The 19,487-nt window shown below is 66.3% G+C and overlaps 1 protein-coding gene across 2 annotated transcripts; it reads right to left on the reverse strand.

The window, feature by feature from the left end:
- Positions 1-298: 298 nt before the first annotated feature.
- Positions 299-12,885, reverse strand: IRF5 (interferon regulatory factor 5). 2 transcript variants are annotated; one of them, XM_063324664.1, is made up of 9 exons: positions 12,755-12,885; positions 9,475-9,656; positions 7,336-7,525; positions 5,205-5,257; positions 5,038-5,068; positions 4,649-4,924; positions 2,023-2,412; positions 596-714; positions 299-502 (listed from the first exon to the last, which is right to left on the reverse strand). In XM_063324664.1, the coding sequence occupies exons 2-9, from the start codon at positions 9,646-9,648 to the stop codon at positions 302-304; spliced, it is 1,434 nt and encodes a 477-aa protein (XP_063180734.1). In that variant the 5' UTR covers positions 9,649-9,656; positions 12,755-12,885; the 3' UTR covers positions 299-301. The 2 variants fall into 2 exon arrangements, with proteins under 2 accessions (XP_063180734.1, XP_063180723.1); XM_063324653.1 differs by lacking the exon at positions 12,755-12,885 and adding an exon at positions 12,022-12,197.
- Between the last annotated feature and the right edge of the window lie 6,602 nt (positions 12,886-19,487).

Consider the following 19,487-nt stretch of genomic DNA (forward strand, 5'->3'; position numbering starts at 1 on the left):
AGCCCGGGATGGCGATGGGCGGCCCCACCTCCACCAGCTTGGGATGGGGATGGGCGATGGGTGGCACCAGCTCCACCAGCTTGGGATGGGCAGTGGATGGTCCCAGCTCCACCAGCCCAGGATGGGGACGGCATTGGGTGGCACCAGTTCCACCAGCCCAGGATGGGGACGGTGCTGGGGGGGTCCCAGCTCCACCAGCTTGGGATGGCGATGGGTGGCCCCAGCTCCACCAGCTTGGGATGGGCGGTGGATGGTCCCAGCTCCACCAGCCCAAGGTGGTGGCCCTCGTGTCCCCCCACCCTCAGTGGGGCAGGGACCAGGGCGCGGGGCCGGGCTGGGGCAGGCGCTGCTGGTTCTGCCAGAGCTGGTGGAGCTCCTTGAACTGCTCCACCATCTTGTCCTTGAGGTCGGGGTGGGAGATCTGCAGGGGGATGCTGTCGGCCGACCAGGACAACTCGCCCGAGAACATCTCCAGCAGCAACCGCGCCGCCACCGGCACCACCTGCAAGAGTCCCCTGGCGCGTCACCGGCGCGGGGACAACCCGCCCGTGTCCCCGAGCTGGGGGACGGCCCCGGGTTGTCCCCGTCCCCTCACCTGCACCGTGATGAGCTTTTTCTCCTTGGGCTTCTGGTCGGGCCACTCCTCGCCGAAGCAGAAGAAGATCTCGAAGGGCGGGGGGGTGGTGGTCTGCCCCTTCTGGAACAGGATGAGGCCTGCGGGGACGGGCGGGACGGGACCTCGCACCAGCCCGTGCCACCGGCCGGCGTGTCCCCCCCTCCCCCCCGCCCAGCTGGTAGCCCAAGGGCCGGCTGGTGTCCCCCCATCACACCTTGGTCCCCACGCGCCAGCTGGTGTCCCCCCATAGGAGCTCGTCCCCCCCATCCCAGCCTGGTCCCCCCATGCCACCAGGTCCCCGTGTGCTGCCTGGTGTCCCCCCATCCCACCACATCCCCTCAGCCCAGCTTGTTCCCCCGTCCCATCTTGGTCCCCTCCCATCACACCTTGGTCCCCGCGTGCCACCAGGTGTCCCCTCCTCCCAGCTTGGTCCCCCATGCCACCAGGTACCCACGTACCACCTGGTGTCCCCCCATGCCAGCTTGGTGCCCCCCCATGCTGGCTGGTCCACGTGGTGACGAGGTCCCCCATGCCACCAGGTCCCCAGGTACCAGCTGGTGTCCCTCCATGGGAGCTCGTCCCCCCATCCCAGCTTGGTCCCCCCCACGCCCTCAGGTCCCCGGGTACTGCCTGGTGTCCCCCCATCCCACCGCATCCCCTCAGCCCAGCTTTGTCCCCCATGCCACCAGGTCCTCACGTGCCACCTGATGTCCCATCTTGGTCCCCCTGTGCCAGCTGGTGTCCCACCACGGGAACTTGTCCCCCCCCATCCTGGCTTGGTCCCTCCGCGCCAGGTGGTCCCCATGGTGACAAGGTCCCCCACGCCACCAGGTCCCCAGGTACCAGCTGGTGTCCCCCCATGGGAGCTCGTCCCCCCCTGTTTCAGCTTGGTTCCCCCCATGCCACCAGGTCCCCACGTGCCACCTGGTGTCTCCCCATCCCATCTTGGTCTCCCCATGCCACCAGGTCCCCACGTGCCACCTGGTGTCTCCCCATCCCATCTTGGTCTCCCCATGCCACCAGGTCCCCATGTGCCACCTGGTGTCTCCCCATCCCATCTTGGTCTCCCCATGCCACCAGGTCCCCATGTGCCACCTGGTGTCTCCCCATCCCGTCTTGGTCTCCCCATGCCACCAGGTCCCCACGTGCCACCTGGTGTCTCCCCATCCCATCTTGGTCTCCCCATGCCACCAGGTCCCCACGTGTCAGCTGGCATCCCATCAGCCCATCTCGGTCCCTTCATGCCAGCTGGTGTCCCCCCCATCCCAGCTTGGTTCCTCCATGCCACCAGGCCCCCACGTGCCACCTGGTGTCCCCCCCCCGTGCCGCCTGACCCCTCCATCCCATCCGACGTCCCCAAGGGGGCACACAGGTGTCAACCACCCCCCGCCCCGTTCTCCTCTCACCGTTGAGAAAGCCCTCCAGGCTGAAGAGCTTGGTCTTCTTCTCCCTCTCGATGGGGTTGGGGCCGCCGTGGTGGGCGGCGCAGGGGCCCGTCCAGAAGACCTTGCACTGGCAGAGGCGGATGGCGTAGATGTCCTGGCCCTGCAGCTCCAGGATGAGCCCTCGGTCCAGCACGTCCAGCAGCTGGTGGGTGTAGAACCGTTGCTTCTCGTTGGGGATGGCGTCGGTGGCGGGGAAGCGGACCTGCTCCAGCGTCAGCGGCCCGAAGAGCTCCACCTGCTCCTGCGTGGGCTCCAGGCTGCTGTGGAAGAGGCGGCAGCCGTGGGGGTTGCTGATGGTGAGGACACAGACCTGGCGGCCCCGGTACTGGAACTTGATCTCCAGGTCGGTCACTGAGGAAAGGGACGCGGACGTCAGCTGCCCGACGGGGACCATGCCACGGCCACTCCTGGCCGGCCACCCCACGGCCACCCCACGCCCATGGCCACCACCACCCAACCATCCCATGGCCACCCCATGCCCATGGCCACCACCATCCAGCCACTCCGTGACCACCCCACACCCATAGCCACCATCCTACAACCATCCCATGGCCACCCCATGCCCATGGCCACCACCATCCAGCCACCACACACCCATGGCCACCATCACCCAACCATCCCATGGCCACCCCACAACGATGGCCACCACCCTCCAACCATCCCACGGCCACCCCACACCCATGGCCACCACCATTCAGCCACCACACACCCATGGCTACCACCACCCAACCATCCCATGGCCACCCCACAACCATGGCCACCCTGTCCAGCCACCCCATGGCCACCCCACACCCATGGCTACCACCACCCAACCATCCCATGGCCACCCCACACCCATGGCCACCACCCTCCAACCATCCCATGGCCACCCCACACCCATGGCCACCACCCTCCAACCATCCCATGGCCACCCTATGCCCATGGCCACCACCATCCAGCCACTCCGTGACCACCCCACACCCATAGCCACCATCCTCCAACCATCCCATGGCCACCCCATGCCCATGGCCACCACCATCCAGCCACCACACACCCATGGCCACCATCACCCAATCATCCCATGGCCACCCCACAACCATGGGCACCCCATCCAGCCACCCCATGGCCACCCCACACCCATCGCTACCACTACCCAACCATCCCATGGCCACCTCACACCCATGGCCACCACCATCCAGCCACCCCACACCCACAGTCACCACCACCCAACCATCCCATGGCCACCTCACAACCATGGCCACCACCCTCCAACCATCCCACGGCCACCCCACACCCATGGCCACCACCATCCAGCCACCCAGTGGCCACCCCACACCTATGGCTACTTCTGTCCGGCCACTGCACACCCATGGCCACCACCATCCATCCACCCCATGACCACCCCACACCCACAGCCACCCCATCCAGCCACCACACACCCATGGCCACCATCACCCAACCATCCCCTGGCCACCCCACACCCATGGCCACCCTGTCCAGCCACCCCATGGCCACCCCACACCCATGGCTACCACCACCCAACCACCCCATGGCCACCCCACACCCATGGCTACCACCACCCAACCATCCCATGGCCACCCCACACCCATGGCCACCACCACCCAACCATCCCATGGCCACCCCACAACCATGGACACCCCATCCAGCCACCCCATGGCCACCCCACACCCATGGCCACCACCACCCAACCATCCCATGGCCACCTCACAACCATGGGCACCCTGTCCAGCCACCCCATGGCCACCCCACACTCATGGCCACCACCATCCAGCCACCCCACACCCATGGCCACCACCACCCAACCATCCCATGGCCACCCCACAACCATGGACACCCCGTCCAGCCACCCCATGGCCACCCCACACCCATGGCTACCACCACCCAACCATCCCATGGCCACCCCACAACCATGGCTACCACCACCCAACCATCCCATGGCCACCCCACAACCATGGACACCCCATCCAGCCACCCCATGGCCACCCCACACCCATGGCTACCACCACCCAACCATCCCATGGCCACCCCACAACCATGGACACCCCATCCAGCCACCCCATGGCCACCCCACACCCATGGCTACCACCACCCAACCATCCCATGGCCACCCCACAACCATGGCTACCACCACCCAACCATCCCATGGCCACCCCACAACCATGGACACCCCATCCAGCAACCCCATGGCCACCCCACACCCATGGCCACCACCACCCAACCATCCCATGGCCACCTCACAACCATGGGCACCCTGTCCAGCCACCCCATGGCCACCCCACACTCATGGCCACCACCATCCAGCCACCCCACACCCATGGCCACCACCACCCAACCATCCCATGGCCACCCCACAACCATGGACACCCCGTCCAGCCACCCCATGGCCACCACACACCCATGGCCACCACCACCCAACCATCCCATGGCCACCCCACAACCATGGACACCCCGTCCAGCCACCCCATGGCCACCACACACCCATGGCCACCACCACCCAACCATCCCATGGCCACCCCGCACCCATGGCCACCACCATCCGGCCACCCCACGGCCACCCCCCACCCACCCCCACCCCCCTGGTGCTCACGCGGCAGCATGTGGGGGCTGATGAGCAGGTTGGGGATGACGTGCTCCATGGGTGCCAGCGGGCAGGTGGCCGGGGCCCCCAGGGTGCCCAGGGGGGGTCCCGTCTCAGCGATGGCGGCGGGGGGCAGCTCAGGGGTCCCGTGGGTGCCCCCCACCTCCCCGGGGAGCAGCGTCGGGGGGGGCGGCGCGAAGGGCCCCGGGGGGCAAGCGCTGCCGAAGGGGGGCTCCTCCTTGGACCAGGGGTAGGGGGGCGGCAGGTCCCCCCCGTGCCAGGTGTCTGGGGCACAGCGTGGGGTCGGAGGGTGGCCACGGCCCCCAACCGCCCCCCTTCCCCCCCCCCAAAATTGCCGGATGGGTGCCCCCCCCCCAACTCAACGCCCCCCCACTCACCGTCGATGCTCAGCGACGTCATCTTCTGGAGCTGTGGGGAGAAGAGCAGCGGTCACGGGGTTGGGGTGTAGGGACACCCCCCACCACCACCACCCCCCAGGACACTACGGTGTCCCCGGTTTGGGGGTCCCAACACCCTGACACACACCCCCCCCGCCTCCAGGTACCTGGCTGACGTCCTCCTCCCCACCGCAGTCGTAGTCGTCCTCGGCCACCCCATCTGCAAGGGAGAGACGGGCTGGGGGGCGGGCGGGGGGGGGACCTGGGACCTCATGGGGTGCTGGAGCTTCATGGGGTGATGAAGCTCCATGGGGTGCTGGGACCTCATTGAGGTGGTGGGACCTCATGGGGTGCTGGAGCTTCATGGGGTGCTGGAGCTCCATGGGGTGCTGGGACCTCATTGAGGTGGTGGGACCTCATGGGGTGCTGGAGCTTCATGGGGTGCTGGGACCTCATGGGGTGATGAAGCTCCATGGGGTACTGGGTCCTTGTGGGGTGCTGGGACCTCATGGGGTGCTGGAGCTTCATGGGGTGCTGGAGCCTCCTGGGGTGCCAGAGCTTCATGGGGTGCTGGGACCTCATTGAGGTGGTGGGACCTCATGGGGTGCTGGAGCTTCATGGGGTGATGAAGCTCCATGGGGTGCTGGGTCCTTGTGGGGTGGTGGGACCTCATGGGGTGCTGAAGCTTCATGGGGTGCTGGGTCCTTGTGGGGTGGTGGGACTTCATGGGGTGCTGGAGCTTCATGGGGTTCTGGAGCCTCATGGGGTGATGAAGCTCCATGGGGTGCTGGGTCCTTGTGGGGTGGTGGGACCTCATTGGGTTGGTAGGACCTCATGGGGTTTTGGAGCCTCATGGGGTGTTGGGGTTTTGTGGGGTGCTGGGGACTCGTGGGTTTCTGGGACCTCCTGGGGTGCTGGGACCTCCTGGGGTGCTGGGGCTTTGAGGGGTGATGAAGCCTCGTGGGGTGCTGGGTCCTTGTGGGGTGCCAGGTCCCTGTGGTGTTCTGGAGCCTTATGGGGTGGTGGGACCTCATGGGGTGCTGGAGCTTCATAGGGTGCTGCTGCCTCATGGGGTGTGGGGGACTTGCGGGGTGCTGGAGCCTTGTGGGCTGCTGGGACCTCCTGGGGTTCTGGAGCTTCGTGGGGTGGTGGGACCTCCTGGGTTTCTGGAGACTCATGGGGGGCTGGGACCTCCTGGTGTTCTGGGACCTCCTGGGTTTCTGGAGACTCATGGGGTGCTGGGACCTCCTGGGGTTCTGGAGCTTCATGGGGTGTTGGGACCTCCTGGGGTGCTAGGACCTCTTGGGGTGCTGGAGCTTCCTGGTGTGTCGGGACCTCCTGGGTTTCTGGAGACTCATGGGGTGCTGGGACCTCCTGGGGTGCTGGAGACTCATGGTGTGTTGGGACCTCCTGGGTTTCTGGAGACTCATGGGGGGCTGGGACCTCCTGGGGTGCTGGGACCTCCTGGGTTTCTGGAGACTCATGGAGTGCTGGGACCTCTTGGGGTGCTGGGACCTCCTGGGTTTCTGGAGACTCATGGGGGGCTGGGACCTCCTGGGGTGCTGGGACCTCCTGGGGTGCTGGAGCTTCATGGAGTGCTGGGACCTCTTGGGGTGCTGGGACCTCCTGGGTTTCTGGAGACTCATGGGGGGCTGGGACCTCCTGGTGTTCTGGGACCTCCTGGGGTTCTGGAGACTCATGGGGTGCTGGGACCTCCTGGGGTTCTGGAGCTTCATGGGGTGTTGGGACCTCCTGGGGTGCTAGGACCTCCTGGGGTGCTGGAGCTTCATGGGGTGTTGGGATCTCCTGGGTTTCTGGAGACTCATGGAGGGCTGGGACCTCCTGGGGTGCTGGGACCTCCTGGGGTGCTGGAGCTTCATGGAGTGTCGGGACCTCCTGGGGTGCTGGGACCTCCTGGGGTGCTGGAGCTTCACGGGGGGCTGGGACCTCCTGGGGTGCTGGGACCTCATGGGGTGCTGGAGCTTCATGGATTGTTGGGACCTCCTGGGTTTCTGGAGACTCATGGGGGCTGGGACCTCATGGGGTGCTGGAGCTTCACGGGGGGCTGGGAACTCCTGGGGTGCTGGGACCTCCTGGGGTTCTGGGACCTCCTGGGGTGCTGGGACCTTCTGGGGTGCTGGGACCTTGTAGGACGCTGGAGCTCTGAGGGGTGCTGGGTTCTCCCGGGGTGCCGGACCCTCATGGGTTCCCCGAAGCTCCCCAAATCCCGTCCCGTCCCGTCCCCCCTGGCCGTGGGTGGTGGTGCTGGTGGTGGTGGTGGTGGGCGGGGGGTGTTACCTGCGCCCCCGGCGGGGCCCTGGCAGAGCTCGTAGACCTTGTAGGGCTGGAGGGGGGTGGCCTTGGTGCCGTCGAAGAGCAGGCGGAACTCCCGGCTCTTGTTGAGGGCGCAGCGCAGGTTGGCCTTCCACTTGGCGGGGTCCGGCTCGTCCACCCCCGCCGTGAACTTCCCCGTCTCCTGCGCCCACGCCTGCCGCACCCCACACCCGCGTCACCCCGGCACCCCAACCGGGGACCCCCCCCGGCACCCCGGCGACCCCATCGTCCCTGTCCCCCACTGTCACCCCAGCACCCAGCCCAGGTCTCCACGTCACCCCAGCACTTCCATCACCCCCGTCCCAGGTCCCCGTTGTCACCCCAACACCCGCCCCGGGCCCCCGTGTCACCCCAGCACCCCCATCACCCCCACCCAGGGTCCCCATTGTCACCCCAACACCCGCCCCGGGCCCCCGTGTCACCCCAGCACCCCCATCCCACGTCCCCATTGTCACCCCAGCACCCAGCCCAGGTCTCCACGTCACCCCAGCACTTCCATCACCCCCGTCCCCGGTCCCCATTGTCACCCCAACACCCGCCCCGGGCCCCCGTGTCACCCCGGCACCCCCATCACCCCCACCCAGGGTCCCCATTGTCACCCCAACACCCGCCCCGGGCCCCCATGTCACCCCAGCACCCCCATCCCACGTCCCCATTGTCACCCCAGCACCCAGCCCAGGTCTCCACGTCACCCCAGCACTTCCATCACCCCCGTCCCCGGTCCCCATTGTCACCCCAACACCCGCCCTGGGTCCCCGTGTCACCCCGGCACCCCCATCCCATGGCCCCACTGTCACCCTGACACCCACCCAGGTCCCCGTTGTCACCCCAGCACCAATCCTAAGTCCCCCTTGTCACCCCATCACCCCATCGTCCCCGTCCCATGTCCCCATTGTCACCCCAGCACCCCTGCCACCCCCGTCCCATGTCCCCCATGTCACCCTCACGCCCACCCTGGGTCCCCATTGTCACCCTGGCACCCCATCATCCCTGTCCCCATTGTCACCCCAGCACCCAGCCCAGGTCTCCACGTCACCCCAGCACTTCCATCACCCCCGTCCCAGGTCCCCGTTGTCACCCCAACACCCGCCCCGGGTCCCCGTTGTCACCCCAGCACCCCCATCCCATGTCCCCACTGTCACCCAACACCCACCTGGGTCCTCACTGTCACCCTGACACCCGCCCTGGTCCCTGCTGTCACCCTGACACCCACCCCAGGTCCCCGTTGTCACCCCAGCACCAATCCTAAGTCCCCCTCGTCACCCCATCACCCCATCGTCCCCATCCCATGTCCCCACTGTCACCCTGGCACCCACCCTGGGTCCCCATTGTCACCCCGGCACCCCATCATCCCTGTCCCCACTGTCACCCCAGGTCTCCACATCACCCCAGCACTTCCATCACCCCCGTCCCAGGTCCCCATTGTCACCCCAACACCCGCCCCGGGTCCCCGTGTCACCCCAGCACCCCCATCCCATGTCCCCACTGTCACCCCTGCACCCACCCGGGTCCCCACTGTCACCCTGACACCCACCCCGGGTCCCCGTTGTCACCCCAGCACCAATCCTAAGTCCCCCTCGTCACCCCATCACCCCATCGTCCCCGTCCCATGTCCCCCTTGTCACCCCAGCACCCCTGTCACCCCCATCCCGTGTCCCCCTTGTCACCTCATCATCCCCGACCTGTGTCCTCCCCACGTCCCCCATCACCCCCCTCCCATGTCCGCCTCGTCACCCCATTGTCCCCATCCCATGTCCCCCTTGTCACCTCATCACCCCCATCCCGTGTCCCCCCATCACCCCCATCCCGTGTCCCCTTGTCACCCCCCATGCCGTGTCCCTGTGTCCCCATGTCCCCCCATCACCCCCATCCCGTGTCCCCTTGTCACCCCCGTCCCATGTCCCTGGGTCCCCATGTCCCCATGGCCCCCCATCACCCCATCCCATGTCCCCTTGTCACCCTGTCCCATGTCCCTGTGTCCCCATGTCCCCCCATCACCCCCATCCCGTGTCCCCCTTGTCCCCCCTCCACCCCTGTCCCACATCCCCTTGTCCCTCCATCACCGTGTGTGTCCCGTCCCCCCGTCCCCCCCCCCCGTGTCACCTTGAAGATGGTGTCGTGGTCCTGGGGCCCGGGGGGGTGGCGGGTGGCGTGGTGCCAGGGGATGGCGAAGCGGCGCCGCTCGGGGTCCAGCCACTGCAGCCCCGGGTAGCGCTGGCTACTGACCTGGGCCACCAGCCAGGGCTTCAGCCGCACCCGGCGGGGCGGGGGGTTCATGGCGGGACCTGGTGGGGGGTGGCGGGGGGGGGGAAACGACAGGACAGGAAGGCTGGTGGCACCGGGGGACCCGCCAGCCACAGGTGGGGCTGAGGCCCAGCCAGCTCGTGACGCGCGTGGGGGGGGGCTGAGACCTGCCCAACTCGTGACACCCGTGCGTGAAGGGGCTGAGGCCTGGGCAGCTCGTGACGCGTGATGTGAAGGGGGCTGAGGCCTGGGCAGCTCACGACACGTGTGTGGAGGGGGCTGAGGCCTGGCCAGCTCACGACATGTGTGTGGAGGGGGCTGAGACCTGCCCAGCTCATGACACGTGTGTGGAGGGGGCTGAGGCCTGGCCAGCTCATGACATGTGTGTGGAGGGGGCTGAGACCTGCCCAGCTCATGACACGTGTGTGGAGGGGGCTGAGGCCTGGCCAGCTCGTGACACGTGATGTGAAGGGGGCTGAGACCTGCCCAGCTCATGACACGTGTGTGAAGGGGGCTGAGACCTGCCCAACTCACGACACGTGTGTGAAGGGGGGCTGAGACCTGCCCAACTCACGACACGTGTGTGGAGGGGGCTGAGGCCCGGCCAGCTCGTGACACCTGTGTGGCTGCAAAGGGGCTGAGACCCCCCCACACACACCCCCCCCCCCCCCCCCCCCCAAGCTCGTGACACCTGTGCGTGAAGGGGGCTGAGACCCGGCCAACTCGTGACATGTGTGTGAGGGGCTGAGCCCCCCCCCCCCCCCCCCCCCGCCCAAGCTCACGACACTTGTGTGAAGGGGGGGGGGGGGAGCTGAGAACTCGCCAGCTCATGACACGTGTGTGCGGCTGCAAAGGGGCTGAGCCCCCCCCCCCCCGCCCCCCCCCAGCTCATGACACAAGTGCCCCCCCCCGCCCCCCCCCAGCCCCGAAACAGGAACCGCGTGTGTTCCCCGGGGCCGGGACGGTCCCTGCCCGTCCCGGGTGGCCGTTGTGGGGGGGGGCCCAGCCCCACACACCCCCCCCGTGGGTGCGGGGGCGTCACCCCGCCCCCCCCCCCCGCCCCCCCCCGAAAGCAGAAGCTGCGGCTGCTTCGGGGAAACAAAACTGGGACCGAAGGGGGGGGGTGGGTGGGGACCGGTGGGGGGGGGGGTGGGGACGGAGGGGGACAGCTGAGACACGGGGGGGGACACGGGGCACGGGGCGGGGGGACACACACGAGGGACACGGGGAGGGGGCGCGGGGGGGGGAAAGCTGAGACACGGGGGGGACACACGGGGGGACACGGGACGCGGAGAGGGGACACTCGGGGGGACACAGGGGACGGGGGGGGACACGGGGGGGCACAGGCGAGACACGGGGGGGAACACGGAGTGGGGACACAGGGGACGGGGGGGGACACGGGGGGGGACAGGTGAGACACGGGGACACACATGGGGGGACACAGGGGGACACAGGGGACGGGGGGGGACACGGGGGGGGACACAGGACACGGAGTGGGGACACAGGGGAGGGGGGGGGACACGGGAGGGGGACGGGGGGGACAGGAGGGGGACGGGGGGGACAGGTGAGACACGGGGGGACACAGGGGGACACATGGGGACACTCAGGGGGACACAGGGGACGGGGGGGACACGGGGGGGGACACAGGACACGGAGTGGGGACACAGGGGAGGGGGGGGGACACGGGAGGGGGACGGGGGGGACAGGTGAGACACGGGGGGGGACACGGGGGGGGGACAGGTGAGACACGGGGGGACACGGGGGGACACATGGGGACACTCAGGGGGACACAGGGGACGGGGATGGGGACGGGGGGGGGACAGGTGAGACACGGGGGGGGACACGGAGGGGGACGCGGGGAGGGGGCGGGGGGGACAGTTGAGACATGGGGGGGACACGGGACACGGAGGGGGGACACGGAGGGACACATGGGGACACTCGGGGACAGAGGGGACGGGGGGGGGGGACACGGCGGGGACGGCTGAGACACGGGGGGGGGACACGGGACACCGCGGGGGGGGACACGGAGGGACACATGGAGACACTCAGGGGGACACGGGTGGGGGACACACGGAGGGGGGGGGCGACAGACGGCCGGGGGGGGGGGGGCGACACGGGGGGACAGCCGGGACACGAGGGACACGTGGGGGTCCCTGTGGGGTCGGGGGGGACCCTGTGGGGTGAAGGCCACGGCCCCCCCCCTCCCCCCGCGTGGGGGCTCCTGCCACCCACTCGGGGGATGCCCACGGGCGCCCACCCACGGGGGAGCACCCACCCCCACGGGGACCCCCCCACGACACCCACCCCCACGGGGGACCAAATCCCACGGGGACACACCCCCCCCCCCGCGAACACCCCCCCGCAACCTCCCACGGGGGACCCCGGAGACCCGGCACCGCGACTCACACCCACGCTCCGGGGCCGCAGCCGCCGCCGCCGCCGCCGCCGCCCGGCGCTTCCGCAGGGAGTGGCCGGCCACGCCCCACCCTCCGGCCACGCCCTGACCGGGGTGTGGCCCGTGTCCCCACCCGTGTCCCCACTCGTGTCCCCACCTTCCCTTCACCCGCGCGGCCCCTTTAAGGGAGGCCACGCCCCCCTCCCACTCCCCCCTCCCCTCACTGCGGCACGTTGCCTGGCAACGCGGGGGGAGGGGGGGGCGAGGGGCGGGGTAGGGCCGAGGGGGCGGGGATAGGGGCGGGGGCGAAGAGCGGTGGGCGGGGAAATGGGCGTGGCCTTGAGCGCTGGGCGGAACGACGATTGGCGGGCGGCGGGGAGGAGGTGTGGTCTTGAGGGACGGGCGGGGAAAGGGGCGGGGCGCGAAGAGTGGTGGGCGGGGAAAGGGGCGGGGTGAAGAGCAATGGGCGGGGAAAGAGGCGGGGTGACGAGCGATGGGCGGGGCGGCGATTGGTGGGCGGGGAAAGGGGGCGTGGCCTTGAGCGATGGGTGGGGAGGGGGGCGTGGCTTGGGCGGTGTGCGGGGGTAAGGGGCGTGGCCTTAAGCGATGGGCGGGGAAAGGGGGCGTGGCCTCCCCGGGCTCCCGCGTGGGAGGGCGAGGGGGGAAACTGGCTTATATTTAACTTGCAAATTTAGGGTTTTTTTTTTAAAAAAAACCCGTAAATTATTTTTATCTGCTCCTCACCAAGCACGCTGGGCCGCCCAAGCTGTCACCCGTGTCCCCGGCCCCGGCGCCGCTCTCCGCCGCCCGTCCTCACGAAGACCGAAAACGTGGGGAACAAAAGAAGGAAAAAAAAAAAAAAATAAATAAAAAAATCAGTTTTTTGGGGGTCACCACGCATGAGGTCACAGCGAAGGGGACCCCGAAGAAGCCGGGCTTGTTCGGCAGAAGAAACGCGAACCCCAAGGGCAGAAACACTCGCCGGGGGGGGCGGGGCGTGAGAAATGGGGGCGTTTGGGAGCTTGGCTCTCCCCAAAACGGTGGTTACGCCCCAAAAACGACACCCCCCCCCCCCCCCCCCGGTGGCTCTCAGAGGCGTGGGGACATCCCTGCTCCTCAGGGGGTCCCCCCCCCACCCCACACCTCAGGGTGGTAAATATTCACTAAAACCAAGCATTTTTACCCAAATCCCCCTTCCCCTCCGGGCGCCGGTTGATGGTGTTTTGAAGCCCTCCGTGGTGGTGACGTTCCACAGCCTCCTCCAACCTCCGCTGAAGGTCCTCAGCGGCACGCGGGACACGGTGGGCCTCCTTGTTGCCATCCCGGCCGGCGCCTGGTTCGGTTTTTGTTAAATCCCGATTTTAATCGACCCATTACATTCCAATTTTACCTCTTGGACGCCGTCTCTAGCGCGGTGGTGTCCTTCTCCCCCGCCTGGAAGACTTGGCTTTCCATCAGGAAGGACGTCCCCACGCAACGGAGGGTCCTTGAGCTCCTCCCGTGGACACCTCCCACCAGCCCAGGTTGTTCCAAGCCCCGTCCAACCCGGCCTTGGGCATCTCCAGGGATGGGGCAGCCCCAGGTTCTCCAACCTCTGGGATCATCTTGGTGACCTCCTCTGGCCCCACTCCAACAGGTCCACGTCTCTCCTGTGCCACTCTCCATCCCTCCATCCCCACCCCGGGGCAGGACCCTGCCCTTGGCCTGGTTGAACCTCATGAGGTTCACATGAGGCTTCTCCAGCCTCTCCGGGTCCCTCTGGATGGCGTCCCGTCCCTCTGCCGTGTCACCGCGCCACTCAGCTTGGTGTCACCCGCAAACTGGCCGAGGGTGTCCTCGGTCCCACCGTCACCCACAAAGACGTCCGGTCCCAGTACCGACCCCAGAGGGACGCCACTCGTCACTGGTCACCACTGGGACACCGAGCCGTTGACCACAACTCTCTGACCGCGACCACCCGGCCAGTTCCTTCTCCATCGAGTTGGCCACCCGTCGGATCCGCGTCTCTCCAACTCGGAGACAAGGACGTCGTGCGGCACGGCGTTCCTAAAAAAATCAATCGGGGACAGGTTGCGGGGAGCAAGAGCGTGTCCCCCGTAGGGACCAGGAGGCCAGAGGAGCGGGGTCACCGAGCGGCGGAGGAGCTTCACGAAACCCTTGAGGGCACCAGGGCCACGTTTCGGGGGTTGGCGCCTCAGATGCCACCTCCCCTCTGCAACGGCACGTCCCGCCAGGAGGCTGCCAGGTCCCTCCGGCCCCGATGATTCCACGCCAAAAGCTCTTTGCTTTTTATGGGCAGGGAGCAGCTTGTTTTGAACTCCGGGATCATCCCAAGGCTCGAGCCGGCCGGCCGCGACGTAACGAACGAGCTGGTTGACGAGCGCGCCCGCGTGCGCTCGTTAACCCTGACTCGCCGTGCTATTTGGGGGCCGCTGAGTTCACCCGGTGGCAACGAGTAACGGGATGTTCCCCTTGGGCGGCGCAAAGGGACGAGCTGGAAGCCACCAAGAAGAGCTCTCCGGGGTCGGGTGACCAAGGGCAGCGCGTGATTGATGAGCGGAGATGAGCCCAAACCTTCCGGGCAGCGGGAAATCTCCCGGTTTTCCAGGAGAGGGAGACCGGAGCAGCTTTGCTCTTGCTCCTCAGGCTAAGAGCAGCGGAGGATGGAAGAGCTGCACGTGGAAACGAGCAGGACCTGGCCTCGTGGTCTGGGTCAAGGATGTCCTGCAGCTCTCCTGGATCCGATGGTTTGGGTCAAGGATGTCCTGCAGCTCTCCTGGATTCAATGGTTTGGGTCCGGGATGTCCTGCAGCTCTCCTGGATTTGCTAGTTTGGGTCCGGGATGTCCTGCAGCTCTCCTGGATCTGATGGTTTGGATCCAGAATGTCCTGCAGCTCTCCTGGATTCAATGGTTTGGGCCCGGGATGTCCTGCAGCTCTCCTGGATTTGGTGGTTTGGGTCCGGGATGTTCTTCAGCTCTCCTGGATCCGATGGTTTGGGTCCGGGATGTCCTGCAGCTCTCCTGGATCCGATGGTTTGGGTCCAGGATGTCCTGCATCTCTCCTGGATCTGATGGTTTGGGTCTGGGATGTCCTGCAGCTCTCCTGGATTCAATGGTTTGGGCCCGGGATGTCCTGCATCTCTCCTGGATCTGATGGTTTGGTTCCAGGATGTCCTGCAGCTCTCCTGGATCCGATGGTTTGGGTCCGGGATGTCCTGCAGCTCTCCTGGATCCGATGGTTTGGGTCCAGGATGTCCTGCAGCTCTCCTGGATCCGATGGTTTGGGTCCGGGATGTCCTGCAGCTCTCCTGGATCTGATGGTTTGGGTCCGGGATGTCCTGCAGCTCTCCTGGATCCGATGGTTTGGGTCCGGGATGTCCTGCATCTCTCCTGGATCTGATGGTTTGGGTCCGGGATGTCCTGCAGCTCTCCTGGATCTGATGGTTTGGGTCCGGGATGTCCTGCAGCTCTCCTGGATCTGATGGTTTGGGTCCGGGATGTCCTGCAGCTCTCCTGGATTTGATGGTTTGGGTCCGGGATGTCCTGCAGCTCTCCTGGATCTGATGGTTTGGGTCCGGGATGTCCTGCAGCTCTCCTGGATCCGATGGTTTGGGTCCGGGATGTCCTGCAGCTCTCCTGGATCCGATGGTTTGGGTCCAGGATGTCCTGCAGCTCTCCTGGATTCAATGGTTTGGGTCCGGGATGTCCTGCAGCTCTCCTGGATCCGATGGTTTGGGTCCGGGATGTCCTACAGCTCTCCTGGATTCGGTGGCCTGGGTCCGGGATGTCCTGCAGCTCTCCTGGATCTGATGGTTTGGGTCCGGGATGTCCTGCAGCTCTCCTGGATCCGATGGTTTGGGTCCGGGATGTCCTGCAGCTCTCCTGGATCCGATGGTTTGGGTCCAGGATGTCCTGCAGCTCTCCTGGATCCGATGGTTTGGGTCTGGAATGTCCTGCAGCTCTCCTGGATCTGATGGTTTGGGTCCGGGATGTCCTGCAGCTCTCCTGGATCTGATGGTTTGGGTCCGGGATGTCCTGCAGCTCTCCTGGATCCGATGGTTTGGGTCCAGCATGTCCTGCAGCTCTCCTGGATCCGATGGTTTGGGTCCGGGATGTCCTGCAGCTCTCCTGGATCCGATGGTTTGGGTCCGGGATGTCCTGCAGCTCTCCTGGATCCGATGGTTTGGGTCCGGGATGTCCTGCAGCTCTCCTGGATCCGATGGTTTGGGTCTGGGATGTCCTGCAGCTCTCCTGGATTCGGTGGCCTGGGTCCGGGATGTCCTGCAGCAAAGCCACTGGTTCCAGGCCTGGGGTCTGAGACCCGCCCCCCCCCAGGGCACACTTTGGGGGGGGACACACGGTTGTCCTCGGGGACATCTCCACCCACCCGCTCCCCGAGAACAGACCCTCCTGCGAGGGAAGGGTTAAAGCCATCAAACGCCAACCCCCCCCCCCGTCGGAATTAATCGGCCGTTTCGTTTCTCGCTCTGTTGATTTAGCTCCAGATTCGCTTTAATGATTTAAACGGCTTTAATTAAATCAGTCCGCTCCGGAATTCCCCGCTTTCATTTTTTTTTTTTTTCTTTTTTTTATTTTTGGGGGGGGCGGGGTGGGGAGGGGGGCGTGGATAAATCCTCACGGGGGAGACGGGGGAGAGCTGGGAAAACTCAAGGCCCCGGGAGCGAGGAGAAGCGGCTCCGCCAGCGTCCCAGCAGCGTCGCGCCCCGGGCCGGGGTGGTGGTGGGGGTCGGGGGGGACACGACCCCCCCATCCCGCCCATTTTTTGGGTGCGGAAAATCACGGATTTTTTTAGAGTTTTGGGGCCGAAAGGGGTGAAGAGGAGCTGCTGGCCACGCGTGGCTCCTCGGTGCCGCGTTGGCTTTGGGCCGGGTTGGCCGCCGAGGTGAGCGCCGGACGCTCTCCCCCCACCCCTTCTCTCCCTCCACGGGGCAAAAAACCTCTTTTCTCCCTCAAAACCCACCCGAAATAGGGTGCGTTTAACGCAACCCCCTCCCTGCCCGGCGGGAGCCGGCCTCGTCCCGTCTTCGTCCGCCTTCCACGTGGCGGCCGGCGTTCGGACAAGGACGTTTCTTCGCCGGCGTTGGCGTTGGCCGGCGGTGACAACGCTCCTGGCGGGGGTCGAGCCGGGGGGGGCGGGGAACGGGACGGCGCGGGGTGGGGGGGTTACGTCCACCGGGCTGGCGGCTCCCTCGCGTTGCTGCTCCCTGAGATCACCCTCCCGAATTCCTCCCCTCCGCCTCATCCCTCCCGCCGAGACGGGCCCCGGGGAGGGCAGAGGAGCGGCGAGACGTTCCTCCTTGGCTTGGCGAGCCATTTTTTTTTTTTTTTTTTTGGGGGGGGGTGTCGTGGGGTGGGTTTTTTGTGTCTTTTTTGGTTTTTTTTTTTGTTTTTTTGTCTTCTCGCTAGCCCGACGGCGCCTCGAAGCGGCGCTGCGCGGGTGCTGGATGAGGGCGCGACCTGCGCTCCGGGGTGGGGGGCGGCGGAAATTTGCCGGCGGTCGGTCGCTCGGTCGGTCGGTCGGTCATCCCGGGAGCGGGGTTGGGAGAGCAGCCAAGCGGGGAAGGCGGAGGAACGCCAGGACTCCGAGCGCGGGGGGCCTCCTTCCATCGCTTCCCTAAATAGCCGCCGGCGGGGCCGGGGGGGGATTAGCTGGGGGCATTCCTCGGACCCCCCCGGGGACGTTTTTTCGCTCGTCGCTACATTCAATCCCGCGCCCCATGGGGGTCGCTCTTCCCAAGCCCCTCGGCTCCGGGCGCCGGCGGGAGGGTGGGTTTTTCAGCTCTTTCCTTCCCCTTCTCAAAACGCCGCGGGGATTCGAGTCCGTTTTCGCTTCGTCCCGCTCAGATCCGGCTTAAAACGCCGCGGGGATTCGAGTCCGTTTTTGCTTCGTCCCGCTCGGATCCGGCTTAAAACGCCGCGGGGATTCGAGTCCGTTTTCGCTTCGTCCCGCTCGGATCCGGCGTAAAACGCCATGGGGATTCGAGTCCCTTTTCGCTTCGTCCCGCTCGGATCCGGCTTAAAACGCCGCGGGGATTCGAATCCGTTTTCGCTTCATCCCGCTCGGATCCGGCTTAAAACGCCGCGGGGATTCGAATCCGTTTTCGCTTCGTCCCGCTCGGATCCGGCTTAAAACGCCGCGGGGATTCGAGTCCCTTTTCGCTTCGTCCCGCTCGGATCCGGCTTAAAACGCCGCAGGGATTCGAGTCCGTTTTTGCTTCGTCCCGCTCGGATCCGGCTTAAAACGCCGCGGGGATTCAAATCCGTTTTCGCTTCGTCCCGCTCGGATCTGGCTTAAAACGCCGCGGGGATTCGAGTCCGTTTTCGCTTCGTCCCGCTCGGATCCGGCTTAAAACGCTGCAGGGATTCGAGTCCGTTTTCGCTTCGTCCCGCTCGGATCCGGCTTAAAACGCCGCAGGGATTCAAATCCGTTTTCGCTTCGTCCCGCTCGGAACCGGCTTAAAACGCCGCGGGGATTCGAATCCGTTTTCGCTTCGTCCTGCTCGGATCCGGCTTAAAACGCCACGGGGATTCGAGTCCCTTTTCGCTTCGTCCCGCTCGGATCCGGCTTAAAACACCGCGGGGATTCGAGTCCGTTTTCGCTTCGTCCCGCTCGGAACCGGCTTAAAACGCCGCAGGGATTCGAGTCCCTTTTCGCTTCGTCCCGCTCGGATCCGGCTTAAAACGCCGCAGGGATTCGAGTCCGTTTTCGCTTCGTCCCGCTCGGATCCGGCTTAAAGGGCCGCGGGGATTCGAGTCCGTTTTCGCTTCGTCCCGCTCGGATCCGGCTTCAAACGCCGTGGGGATTCGAATCCGTTTTTGCTTCGTCCCACTCGGAACCGGCTTAAAACGCCGCGGGGATTCGAGTCCCTTTTCGCTTCGTCCCGCTCGGATCTGGCTTAAAACGCCGCGGGGATTCGAGTCTGTTTTCGCTTCTTCCCGCTTGGATTTGGCTTTTCCCACCACCCCCCACCCCGCCCCCCGGCTTTTTGACACCTCCTGGCACCGCTGGCGGAGGGCGAGGGTATTTATAGCCACCCGGCGAGGCGAAAGAGCCGCTGGCTAACGGTTCGGGAAGGCTGCGTGCCAGCCTGGTGACGGGGTCGGGTGGGTCACAGCCACGTGGGTTCGCCGGAGGGTCCAGGCCTGCTCCGGAGAGCGGCCGTCGGAAGGGGGTTGCGCCGGAACCCACCAGGCTGAAACCCCGCCGTTCGGATCCCAAAGAAGCGTCGGGATAAACGGGGAAGGAGTTCGGAAAAACTCGGGGGTTTGGTTGTCTTGCCGCTGTCTTCTCACGGGCGGAGGTAAACCGAGGCAGGGCGCGAGCCGGTCCTTCCCATCCCCGTGTTACGCCTTCGGAGCGTCCTCCTGAGGGTCACAGAGCGGTTGGGGTTGGAAGGGACCTTCGGTGATCAAAGCAGGGTCACCCAGAGCAGGTGGCACAGGAACGCCTCCAGG

This window comes from Chroicocephalus ridibundus, chromosome 1, assembly GCF_963924245.1.
Source record: "Chroicocephalus ridibundus chromosome 1, bChrRid1.1, whole genome shotgun sequence".
NCBI lineage: Eukaryota > Metazoa > Chordata > Aves > Charadriiformes > Laridae > Chroicocephalus > Chroicocephalus ridibundus.